Genomic DNA, 13,934 nt, shown 5'->3' with positions numbered 1-13,934 from the left:
GAAATACATTTTGAAGATCAACTGCTCTTGCACAATCTGGAACAACTGATGTCAAGTACTAACAGCACACTTGTCTTTTTCCTTTGTCTCAGAAATGAACATTTATATCCATTTGCCTTTTTTGTGCTTGATTATAGGAACAAACACTTCTTACTGCAGCAGTAACTTGAAGAGCTTTTTTACGATTACTCTATTAGGATTTTCTTCCCAATCATTTTCTTTTTTCTGACCTTATTCTTATTTTCCCGCTTAGATCTTCTAAAGAATATCCAATTCTGATTGATATTCAGTATTTTCCAGATTCTCATCTGCATTGACAAAAGTATAGAAATTAACACCTAAAGAAAAATGACTTTACAATGTTTTCCATAATTCCAGCACAAACTTTTCACTTTCCTAGTTATCACTCAATTCGCTGCATTCAGGTGAGACTAACCCAGCTTTTCAGAAATAATTCACAATTATGCTTTCTTTAATCTCTTCAAAAGGTTTTTTTTATAATAGCAATGAACTGGTGAAGAAAATTCATTTCCTACTTCAATTTTTCTAATTAGCAGCAGAACATATTTTTTTTAAACATAAATCTGCATTATACTTTTTATGATTTTTTGGTTTATAAATTGAAGTTCTGACATCATTTTAGGCGGAGAGAAGACAAGCTTAATGGATAGCAAATCTTGAGGAAATTTCAGATGTGCCGGACAATTGTCAATGAATAATTTGTTTTTTCATGTTGAAATCTACCATGAAGTTTAGCAATACATTCTCTATTATTTAGTTTCTTTCCATAGGAATTTGGTGAAGGTGTAATGCACTTCCGTAACTTAACTCTGCTTACCTTATGAAAGATTTATTATTGTATGAGTATCAAAACCGTGCACTTTTTTTGATGTAAAACAGATTTTTAGGATTACATTATGATATAATTTATAAAATGCTGAATGCATATAAAATGTGATAGTTTACAGCAAGAAGTGATAAGTAAGAAAAAAAAGATAAACAAAGACATTCATATGATTTTTATGCTATTATTTTATCTTTATACTAAAAATAAACACAATGACAAAAATATTTTTAAGACATTTTTTTTTTCAAAGCATTTTGCAGATTAGTTAAGAAAGCAAGAACTTCAAAGAATCTTTTTATGAGTATTATTCAACTAAAGAGCTAATATTATACCTTAGCATTAAAAAGCACAATAAATAAGTTATTTTGTTATAAAACAAGAGATACAATTTGGATAAATTCTTAATGATAAAACTTAGAAACCATACCTAGAGATATCCAGGATTTTCACTGAATCATTGCAAAAAAGACAAAAAATATTCTCCTTTTCCGACACAATCTTATTAATAGAAGAACCCTATAAAGTAATCAGTATGGTGATTTGCAGTTATGACAGCAGATTTTTAGCATTATCAATCTATTAAGCAGATATTAGACAGGATGTTTTGGTAAAATATTTTGCAGGTTACATTAAATGCAGCAATATAAGGGAAACATTGAATGCATCAGAACTTTCCATATTTTAATCAGAGAAAAATTGTAGCAAAAGATAAGAAACAGATGTTAGAGATACTAATATCTTAAGTCCCAGCCCTAATTTAAATATAAATGTAAGAGGCAAATAATACTGACATTGTGGAAAAAAAAAGTCAAAATTTGTTTAGAGATAATTAAGAGTAAAATTTAAGTTGATATTTGAGTGACAAATTTTTCGTAAAGACAATGCTTCCTTTTTTTTTTTGCATAAGGAAGTTAAAAATACTCCTCCTTTATCTCATCTAAAAAAGTAAAATTTTATTGTAGAAGAACTTTTTGGATAATCTGAAGCAGCATGAGCTCCAATTGCCTCAGATTTTTGAGACTCTACTGGATTGGACAAGTTATGTGAGGTCCTGTTTTAACTGAAACATTTGTCATTTACTGGTTTGTCCCTAAATTTGTTTATTACAGTCATGACCAGACAGAAAATTTGATTTTCTTTCATTTTAACAAAAACATTTCTCCTGAAATCAATTCAAACACCATCTGTTACAATTCTGGGATTCATTTTTAAGAGAGTGGTTTTAACTAATTTTGAGTTTTTCGCATGCCATTTACATTTATTAATTTAAAAATGGTAAACATAGCTTTGAACATTACTATGCAATTGAGGACAAAGTACATTCACCAGATACAAAATGATGTCTAATGTCTTTGGAAATAATATTATTCTGTCAGTGCAATTAAGATGGACAACAATGGATAAACTATCAAAGATTACAAAAAAAAGAGCATATTTTACATCCATTTGCAAGTTGTAAAATGTTTTATTTCCAGAAACAGTATTAAAAATTAAGAAGCTCTTAGCAAGCTTCCAGCATTATTTTTGGCCTTGATTTTCTAAAAGTTCATGGATTTGTGGACTTCCAAGTGGAAGCAATGGTAAAATTAGTATGCAAACCACATTCAAGCCCTTTAAAAATGCAAGGCAGAAGCATTTTTTAGTTGTTTGTATTCAATTTATATGCGTTTTTTAAATACTTCAATGAATAAGATATGAATTTAACAAATTCAACGAATAATGCTAAGTACACCAAAGAAGGCGGGTAGCATGAGCCGCCATAGGTCAGGGCAGGGACGGCTGTTAAGGCCACCCTAATGGCTAGTGAATATATATATATATATATATATATATATATATATATATATATATATATATATATATACACATATATATATATATATATATATATATATATATATATATATTGCTGGGTGATCACATTATAGCCTTCAGTTCACTCAAGGACTCAGATCAAAGGACAGGTAAAATAACTGACTAGAAGTGTTGCAGTACAATAAGTTCACAAAATTAGTAGTGGTATAATATATATATATATATATATATATATATATATATATATAAGTAAATACATTGAAAAAATACCTTTAATTGTAAATTGATTTCCTTCTCAAGAACATAATTGCTGCAATCATCTAAAAATTAAAAATTGTCTATTATATATATATATATATATATATATATATATATAAAATTAAGCAAACAGAATTACAAATATTAAACAAATTATAAATAACAAATGATGATAAAAAGGAAAAATGCAAACAGCTATTAAGTAGGAATAGAAAAAGAGTGAATCCAGAGCTCATCAGCCGTGGAGGATTCATTAATTATGGTCAAAAGACCAAAATTTTAACTATAAACTAGAAGAGAATGTTTAAGCTCCAGTACATGTAATATAGAGTAACAATGGGCAAACGCACCACTTGCTAAGCTAAAAACAATAAACTAGAGCTCAAACCTAAAACTAAAAGCAGGGGGTTTCGCCTCGACTAATTAGGAAAACAAGTTCCGATAATTAGCATTTCACGGGACAGTACTGTCTCGTGGAAGTGGACCGTTTAGTGGAAGGGTGTTCCGTTTTAACCTGCAAGACTTTTATTTTCGCAACTGTTAGTTGTAGATGTATACTTCCAATTGCAAAAGTGTTCAAAATCAGATGCAGAGTTAATATATTGAAAGTTTGAAGTGAAAATAAAAATGAATCAAAAAATACAAAATTTAACTTTTTATACGGGCCCCAGATCCCCTAACTAATATTTAGAGAAATAGTCTCCATTGAAAACTATTACTGGCACAAAAAACTTGACATTTGGGTGACCAAAACTCAAGAAGATATTCCATTTCAAAAATTTAAGGGACCATACAGAAGATGAGACTGGGACTTATCGCCCTTTCAGAAGAATGACAGGCCGTCGAAGTAATAAAAACAAGGTAATTATATTTTGCTTTGCTATTCAAAAACAAATGCTAATGTTATGCCGTGATATGCAAAAACACACTACAAAACTTCGAACAATTTAAAAAACCATTCTCTATGCACACATATCATTTTAAACACTTGTTAACCACTATATTTTCCCCCAAAAGGTGTTTTTGACGGCAATTGAAAAGTGGTCTAAATCACAAAACAGAGTGTTTCATATCTTGGTGAATATTGGTTGTACTAATTTCGAACTTTTTGTGTTGGAACTATTCTTTAATGGAGATTATTCCCTAAATATAAGTTAAGGGACCTGGGTCCCATAACCTAGCCAAAATCGATGTTCGTGCAGAAAAGAATCCCCAAGGTTTCTTTCGCATAAAAATTGCGATAGGATGCAATGAAAAAGATTGGCTGGGTGAAACACTAATGATACACAGGTTTAATGAAGTATGGTGAAACAATGAGGTGCCCTTTTCCAGCCAACTAGCTGGCAGGTTAATTATAGATTTAATGGTAGCCTACAAAAAAGAGCCAGTGCACGAAATAATCATGGTAAATTTTACATCTCTAGCAATGTTTGTTAATTGACTCTCTCTCTCTGTATAAGTTTTGAAGAAAAATATTATGGCATTTTTTAAGTTCTCCGGACAATCTCTACTGCTTTTGAAATCCTCATGCCTCAACTTTTCGGCAAACTGTTATCATTTTGCGAGGAAAACCTATTATTCTTACTTCATTTACTGTTCAAGTGAAGAGTTGGATTTATCAGAGTGGTCCCTGATCCCCCACAGATAATGAAGGGTGTGTGCGTAATTTTTGAACTAGTTCCTCTATTCGTTTCCACATAACTGAATGGTGATTGTTCAAGAAAAATTAATTTTTTCCACTTTCAAAAATATTTGGAATAAAAAAAAAGGTTTTGATGGAAACTCTTTGATATATCAATTAAAATTAAATGATTATGTAATATTAAGAGAGAAAATAATTTTTCAATTTATCTAAGTTGAGACATTTAATTTTGAGGTAGCAAGAGTATACTCAATTCACATGTGCAAAAAAAAAAAAAGTCACACAACAACTCTCTTTCTCTTTTTATGAAAAGATAGTCCATTGTAATATAAAGAAGTGGCATTTTGTAATCATTAGAAACATAAAAATATAAATCATCAGAGATATTAAGAAAAATTTTTTAATTACAAGAAATTTAGTTAAAAAACTCCACTAATGTACTAAATTTACCCTTCTTTTGCAGAGTTGAAGTTCTCCAAACTTTGATTTGACCAACAGAATCAGCAGAACAAATTACATTTCCCAACTTTTGCCAATCAAGTGCACAAACTGAGCCCTCATGCCCTTCCAGTTCAAATACTTTTTGTGTGTTTTTACTTATTTTCCAGATACGAATAATATGATCATAACAAGCTGTGGCTAAAATACTTGTGGAAGAAGGATGAAATTTGGCTGAATAAACAAATGATGGATGAACAAGTGATGAGAACAGATTCCATGGCTTCACATTCCATATCCTAAAAAGAATAGACATTGAATAAGATGGATTGACCCTGGTAAAGTATATGGTATTGGGTAAGAAGATAAAATCGGGCAACTGTTTCATAAGTTTTATTCATGTTATTTTATTTTACTGTTACAGCAGAGTCTCGAAAATCCAAGTCTCGGAAGTCTGAGATTTTGCTTAATTCGAGGCATCAAAAATTTCAAGTTTCCCCACTTGCTCTTAAGAATACAGTTCTTTTCTTCCAGGAATATATCACTGTCATTTTTAGTCACCTATCCATCCACCACTCTTTGTGCTGTTATCAGATACTCAAAGACATTTAGCAGGTGGCTAGGGGAAGAGGGTGGTTTGAAATGGATTTGTAAACTTGTTTGACAAGTCTTTTCTTTCTTTAAATTCCAGGTTCTATTATGTTTATTGTGTACAATGTGGTTAGGAGTCTTCTTTCATTGTAAATACCAAGTTGCTTTGTCATTTTTTAACATTGAGTTGGCCCTTTTCTTGTCGTTTTGGATATGCCATACTGAGGAAAGAGGTTTTATGTTAACCTGCAAATTGCTTCTTGCTGCCTGGGCTAAAAATTAATGAAAAAAAATTAAAGAAAATTAGTAACTATGATAACTAAGTTAGGAGCTATGAAAAGGTGAGATGCAGGCAAAACAATAAAAAGTGTTGCTTCTGATTTGGGTGTTGGAGAAGTAACAGTTGGAGACGGGTGACACAATGGGATCAAAATTGAGCAGTTATGTTCACAGAAATGCAATAAGACACCAGCAGAAAAGAGAAAAACAATGAGAACATCCAACTTTGATTTTTTGGTTCACTCAACAGCGTAATAAGGGAGCTCCTGTAAGTGGTCCCATCCTTCAGGAAAAGGTTGTATTTCTCAATCATGAATTTAAAGAAGGAGAAGATTTCAGAAGAAGTTGGTTGGTTAGACCGGGGAAAAAAACGTTATGGTGTACGTCAACTAAATTTTTGCGGTGAAAAACTCTTGACAGATACGTCAGCAGTGCTTCCATTTCAAAACAAAATGGAAGACATTATATTGACTGAAAAATTCACTCATGATCAACTATACAATAGTGACAAAACTGGCTTGAACTTCAAAATGTTGCCTTCAAAATTGCTTGCTTCATAAAACGAAAAGTCAGCTCCAGGTCACAAAAAAAGAAAGGAGCGATTAAATATTTCAAAATGCGCCAATGCATCTAGACCTCACAAAATAAAACTCACTGTTATTGGAAAATCTACCAAGCCTAGAGCTTTAAAAAATATCAGCAAAGAAGTCCTACCAGTGAACTATACAAATCAAAGAAGTGCTTGGATGAATCAAGAAGTTTTCAAAAAATGGTTTTTTGAACATTTTGTTCCAGATACAAAAAAGAAATTGAGGCAAAAAAATCTATCCTGCAGAGCAATTTTATTTTTGGATAATGCACATCTCATCCAGACAAAAAGGAGCTACGGTGTGGGGAAATCTGTGCCGTATTCTTTCCTCCTAATGTTACAAGTTTAATACAGTGGTTGGATCAAGGTGTGCTAGAAAGTTTGAAGAAAAAATATCGATGTCATCTACTGGAACATTTAGTTCACTCTGATGAAAGTGTTCAGAACGTTTTGAAGAGTGTCAACGTGAGAGATATTGTTTATTGGAATGCAGATTCTTGGGAAGAAATTCGACTGACAACAATAAATAAGTCCTGGGGTAAATTTTTACCTAGAGTATTAACATCCGTCGAAAAGCTCAGTGATGATATAGAAAAAAATATTTTGGAAAATTTAGTAAAAGAATTGCCAGGTTGTGAAAATTCAGAGACAATTGATATTCAAGATTGGTTAAACGGTGATGAAATGTAAGAAATAACGGAATCTGCCATAATAGAAGTGGCAGAAGACAGGGAGGAATGTTGTGATACAGATGAAAACAATTCTCAGCTACTTGAAAAAAATTCTCTGAAGGTTCTGCAGCATTAGAACTTGCTTTGAAATATTTAGAGCAACAAAATGAAGCCACCCCAGATGACATTTGGCTTTTGAAGCCTTTGTTAGACGTTGCAGCTAAAAAGAGAAGTAATGTATTAAAGCAATAAAAAACTGAAAAATTCTTTATGCTGTAAAGCTTCCTATTCTTAATTATAATAAAAAATAAAGGTACGTATATCCTCTGTTATCATAATTGAGTATAATTATAGTTATCGTTAAAAAAAATTTCTAATTTTTCGGATAATCCGAGTTTTTAGTAATCCGAGGTAGTGTCAGCCCCACTTACCTTGGATTTTCAAGACTCTACTGTATTTGATATTCCATAATGCTTTCTGTAGTTATTTTTTTTCCTGAAGAAAATATTAGTGAGTTATTTAAGTAGAAAATAACTTACTTTACACTGTAATCACTGGAAGCACTTAAAATATAAGTATCATCAGAAGACCAATCAATGTCATATATTACTTGACAGTGAGCAAATTCCTTTTGCAGAATTTTCCCAGACGGTATCTGAAAGTTCAATCAATTAAAAATAAACAAAAAGGGAGAAACGTTGACTAAAAACATATAACATTACACAAACATGTTTTAAACCCACATTTAATGACGAAGTGGGCACTGGTTGCAAGGCTAATTGCCCCAAGGAAAAGTTAATATCAAAAAAGAAGAAAAGAAAATAGAGTAACCAGTTAACTTCAGCAGGCTAGTAACTAACTAGAAGCATTCTAATAGATTATCCTTGTTTAATTAATTTTATTTTATTTTTACATCCAAGGAGTGTGGGAATGGACCCTCTAGCACTGTCCTACCAGTAGTAGGGGACATGAACATGAGATTAATGCTTTTCATGATGTATTTTATAGTTTTGAAAGTACTTCGCAGTTTGTCCCTTTTTAATAAATTAAAATTTATTTCCAAAAGCTAAGGGTGGAAGTGAACTCCCTGCTACAACTCATGGATATAAACATGAGGTTAATATTTTTTTTTTATGTACTTTATAGTTTAAGTATTTTGTAATTATCGTTTGATTAAAATGAATTTCATTAAATTTATTCAATATTAATAATCATTTTTAAAAGCTTAAAAATTTTAATGCTAAAAAAATATTAAATGAACATAACTTTCAAAAAAATATCTTATTTTTAAAAGCCGGGGGTGAAAGTGTACAATGGTAATGGTGTAGACCCTGCTAGCGCTCTTGAACATAAATATGAGATCAATATTTTTCATGATACATTTTGTAGTTTTTAAAAGTATTTTGTGATTTGACCTTGTGTAAATGTGTTAAATTCATTTTTTAAAGATGTGAGAATGCACTCCCTAATGGCATTCACAAACATGAACACGTGTGCTATTTTAATTAATTAAATTTTATTGTTAAAGCCAGGGGGTGAAAAAAGAGGCTGGGGTGTACTTGCTGCTCCAATTGGCACTCATGGACATAAACATGACTTAAATATTCTTTGTGATGTACTTTGTAGTTTAAGTATTTTGTAATTTGTCCGTTATTTAGAACTAACTGTATCATCTGGTGTTGCATGGTCTGCCTCGAAAATAAAAGAGATATCAAATGACACTTTTTGAATCCTCAAGCATGCATAACAGAGGAAAAATTTCCCTTCACAATAATGACAACAGTTCCTATAAAACTTCATTGTACCAAGGACATTAATGAAAACTATTCGTCAAATAAGAACATTAGTCCCTAAAAGAATGAGAACAATACTTCTAATATAAAGTCTGTGCCACCATTAAAAATCCCCATACATATTAAATTGCACTCTACACCCTCTTTGCTACCTCAATTGTTACACCATTTCTCAACGGAGAAAGAAGCTAAGGTTACGTTACGCATGCCAAATATTTCTTCTGAATAAATAAGAAGAAACATAGCCAAAACTGTGACATTCAAATAAAGAAAACAGTCCTGAAATACCGTCAACAGAACCTATGAATCTTCATTGGAAAGAAGAACTGCAGTTACCAATAAGGGTAACTCCCTAAAATTCTCATTAGTAAACCAAAATTTGTCTAAAAAACTCTCATTAGCATGGGAACAACAATCCCCAAAAATCACAATTAGATTGAGTACAATGACTCATAAATAAAATCAGTGCTTTTGTTAAAAACTCTGTTAAGACAATAGTCCCTGAGAATTCCAATTAGAATGAGGACAACTGTCTCAAAAACTCTCAATTAGAAAAGGAAAAAATATTTCCAAAAAATCCCCATTGGAATAAGGAAATTGGTCTCCATAAACCGCTGATAAAATAAGCTTAAGAGTTTTCAAATAACTTCAACTGTCACTTTAAAAATACCAATAACCTTATTCAGTGTAAAGAAAAATTTTGAAATAGTATCAAAAGTATATCATAAAGAAACAAAAGAAAAATATTAGGGTTGAAGAAACAGCACTAAAATATTCCATTCGGGTCAGGAGAATGTTCCCCAAAATTACCTATTGTAATATGGGCGTCAGTTCCTCAAAATCCACACCAGCTAACATTATTCTTGAGTAATGATAAAACAGTAAATTTTAGTTTACGATTATATTAAATACAACAATAATGAAAATTTCAATTATAAATTCAAAATATAATTTTTAGCAATCATCTCTAGGCTGCACAAACAAATATGTTAAATATGCTGATGTTAAATAACAGAAAATAATAAAAAGGGGATAATTTTAAATCTTCCATTATTAGAGAAGTCAAAAACCAGTTGAAGAATTTTATTTGTCCTCACTTAAGGAAAATAGCAGCAACATTGCATTTATTCAGTTAAATTCACAATGTAAAAAAAAACAATACCTGGCACAGCTGATAAAGAATTTAAAATTGATTTTTCGCTTCCTTAAAAATGCTTATATCTTTCTTCCTGGTCAATTTAGTAAAATTAAATGGTACAAACCCTGACCAGCTAAAAGTTTGTTGATCTATAAACTTCAAAGTAATGCATTTTATTACATAAATAAAGCTGAAATATTAATTTTCAATCATGCAATCAGTGCTGAATCTACAATTTTTCCGAGCCAAGGTAAAAACTTGAAAATGGTGCCCTTACCCATCATCCTTCATGTTTTCATATTGAGCTCCTCACACGGCTTGCACAGGGGGACAACTGCCCTTTTACTTTCAAAAGGAAAAGGGCCTTGCCCCTCACTTTTCAGAGTTAAAAATTAATGATCAAATAAAGAATGGTTGTTTACGGTTTGACTGATTTAATTTACAAAACCAAACTTAAAAATTTGAAATAAATGACATTTCCCGCATTATTTCATGCTTATGGAACTTTTAATTGGAAGGCAGGTAGTCAATCGTACCAATTTTCTAGTCACATTCCATTGTTTAGAGGTTGTGTAATCAGTAATGTGAAAATTCAACAACACATAGCTCAACTTTACGAAAAAAAAGGGAGAAAAAAATCAACTTTTGGTGAGCTGCCCCTATCCCCCCCCCCCACACCTGATTTGACACTCTCCATTTTTGGAGCACCAGCTGCCTTCGTTAAGTTTGAAGGGAAAAAACCCCCAAATATAGGGTTGAATTTGTGGCCTACCGAAGTTGCCACATGGTTCAAAGGCCCCGTATTGCTCCCCACTTGATCCCCCAGTGTGTGTAATATTGATTAAAATTTTAATTTACCTCAGAGAGCAGTAAATAATATTGTTCTTGCGAACCACAAGCAGCTAATAGGAGCCTAAAAACACAAAATATAATTTTGGATTAGTACTAACAAATATAACCATGAAACACAGAAATCCAGTCACTGAAAACTATTTCATTTGTGCAGAAAATGATTAAAATAGAAAATTAATTTTTCCAAAAAAAAAAAGAAATTAAAATTTAAAACTTGACTCAGTATTTAAAGAAGAAAAAAGCATGCATATTTGATGTATGAAAAACTGAAATAATTACTTTAAATCCATAATTGCTATTTTGCTTTGTGCATTTAATTTGTTTACATAAAGAAAAATAAATTCCACTTCTATGTGCATAAATCATTAATAATGGCAAACAAAACTTTCATTCAAAACACATTTCACAAAAACAAATAAATAAATACATATATTTTAAAAAATAAGTTAAAACTTATATAGATTAATAACAAAATTATGCGGCCAAAGTGAGAAGATTCAGGTGTCCTAGTATTCAAAAAAATAATACCAAATTAAATTTAACAGAAAAAAAAAAAGCAGAACTTTATATGAAAGCTATTAAGGCTATAAAGCAGTGGTAGCATAAACAAATAATGCTTACCTGCCTGAGGAGCTAAACTTCAATACAAGGCAAGTGCCAATAGTTTCTATGGAAATATTTAACTGATTGGGCACTTTACAAGTTTCTCCAACTTTTCTTGACCATGATGGTTCAAAATTTTGATCTTTCACTATGGTATCATTTGCACTAATTTAAAAAGAAAATATTACTAAACATGACACAACAAACCTACCTTCTAAAACTATGTTTAAAAAACATTTTCTAAAATATTTCAGATAATTAAATCTGCAAATGACAATATTGGATGATATTGGTTGAAATACTTCATAGAGCAAAACAATATTCACTAAATGTGTGAAAATAATCATCACAGATTTTCCTTAATCACAAATAATTATAAATTAATGAGAAAACAACTACAAATTAATGAGAGGAAAAAATAAAATTAGATATACTTAGCTTGCATTATTTGCTTAAAAATTGCAATTTTATATTTTAAAAACTGCTGTTAAATAAAACCAGTTCTTCAAAGAATATATACTTCTGAAAATGAGGAATTCTATTGCTACTAAAACTGAAGCTAAATTGATGAAAATTAAACCTCACTATTTGACATTATAATAAAAAATATTAAATCTGAAAGCCTGATTTTATGTGACATTTTACTTTTACAGTGATGCAATGGACTGTTTCACCTGAACTGTTAAATACTACTACTTTGCCAAAGTGCATCCTTTATCTCATTGTACATCAAAGAAGAGATACAACTTTAGATGTCCAAAATCAATTTTTTTGAAATATTTTTAGATAGTCATCATTTTTTTTAGGACAATAAAAATAATTTGTTTTTGATTCATTAGCATTTTGATTGATGCTGAAATTTATTTCAAAAAAAAAAAAAATGCTAGAAACCATATAAGGAAGACTTTGTCTATGTCCTACAAATTAGTTTCAGGCGGAGGAGTAAATAGATGAACGAAATGATGACTGAATGGATTCAAACTTATGGAATAAAAGACTAGAGGGGGGGAGGGGGAGAGATCAGATCCTGATTAATGATAGGCCAACTGGGTCCAGTCCTAGGGGCCCACAAAGTTCAGGGCCCAATTTCTTTTCAAAGTGACATTAAATGTGATAGAATTTGCATTTATTAGGCTTCTGATAAAAAATTACTCAAAACAAAGTTATTGTTAAAATATTTTTCACACCTTTAACAAAATTTCTTACAGTATTACATTAAAATTATATTACAGTATGTACAAATAGAGTTAATATTGCATATGAACAAGAAAAAAGAAATTCAGAGCACTTTTAGTTGTAGTCATACGACTAACATTTACAATTTTCAGGAAAAAAGGAGCTACTATAGAGATTTCTGCTGAAAGTTGGTGGTAGGAATGAAAAGAACAAAGGTGAGTATTGATGTAAATGAGCGACTATAGGTTTGTGTAATGCAGACTAAAACACAAGAACTTCTTAAAATATTGTGATGATGTATTATGGGAATTATCCTATGTTACATAAAAGGAGGAGAGAGCCTGCATAAACTCTGGGCCCAGGGCCCTACAATGGCTTGATCGGACCATGGGAGAGATTTATCAAAAAACCTTTAACTATAGCATACTAGGTTATCAAGGGTAGATCCAGCTTTTGATTTTGGAGATGTCATTATTAAAATAAGATTTCACTTGAGAAGAAAGTAAAAGCTGCTTGTCCTTATTAGTGATGCGCGGGATCATTAATAATGTAGATCTGGGGATTCGGATATGGTGTTTACATCCCTGAATACAGAGACAACCAGACATCAGATTTTTTACATAGTTTAAGCTCTGTCCAAGAGTAAAATTTGTGACTAAACATATTGCCATGAGTAAAAAGGCACAACTTCTTTGAAAAATCTAACTATAGGGAAAACATCATTAAGAATATGATTTATTTGTGAAAGAAGTTTTAATTACAGTAAGATATAGTTGATATGTATAGGATGGCAGGAGGAAAGGGATAGCGGAAGGAATATTACAAGGCGGCATGTATGTTGAAATAAAATGTAAAAAATTTTGGTGCTATGTCTTCTGAGCACATACACAAGTCAGAAATAATTTTTTCTTTTTATTTCAGCATGAGTATAGCATTGTCTTGTCCTATTTCTCCCTACGAACTGAACTACACAGTCGAGAGTCTCTTTACAAAAGTGTAAACAGAATTTAGTCTCATGTTTTTCGAAGAACGCCTAGAAAAGCCAAATTGAGGAATAATACAATCCACAAAACAATAAAAATGGTACCTTATAATTTTTATAAGCAATAAAAACTGATTTAAATGGAATTCAATAGTATTTTACAGCTACCCATTTGTAATATTTAAAATGTTTAATCAAATTTTAAAATGTAAAAGATCCCTTAAGACTGTCAAACGTACAACGGGTATGGATCACTCTTT

General features: G+C 31.0%; 1 protein-coding gene across 2 annotated transcripts in view; it reads right to left on the bottom strand.

Annotated features, from left to right (window-relative positions):
- LOC129218503 (jouberin-like) overlaps positions 1–11,681 on the bottom strand; it is a gene marked incomplete at its 5' end in the record, with an annotated part of 39,669 nt that extends 27,988 nt beyond the window's left edge. For both annotated transcript variants that reach the window (XM_054852789.1, XM_054852790.1), the window contains 6 exon segments: positions 1,275–1,363; positions 2,933–2,982; positions 5,013–5,299; positions 7,670–7,785; positions 10,920–10,974; positions 11,535–11,681. In XM_054852789.1, the coding sequence (XP_054708764.1) occupies positions 1,275–1,363; positions 2,933–2,982; positions 5,013–5,299; positions 7,670–7,785; positions 10,920–10,974; positions 11,535–11,681 (744 nt within the window).
- Positions 11,682–13,934: the final 2,253 nt, after the last annotated feature.

The sequence above is a fragment of the Uloborus diversus genome, chromosome 3 (assembly GCF_026930045.1).
Source record: "Uloborus diversus isolate 005 chromosome 3, Udiv.v.3.1, whole genome shotgun sequence".
Lineage (NCBI taxonomy): Eukaryota > Metazoa > Arthropoda > Arachnida > Araneae > Uloboridae > Uloborus > Uloborus diversus.
This window is presented reverse-complemented; position numbering and strand designations above follow the sequence as displayed.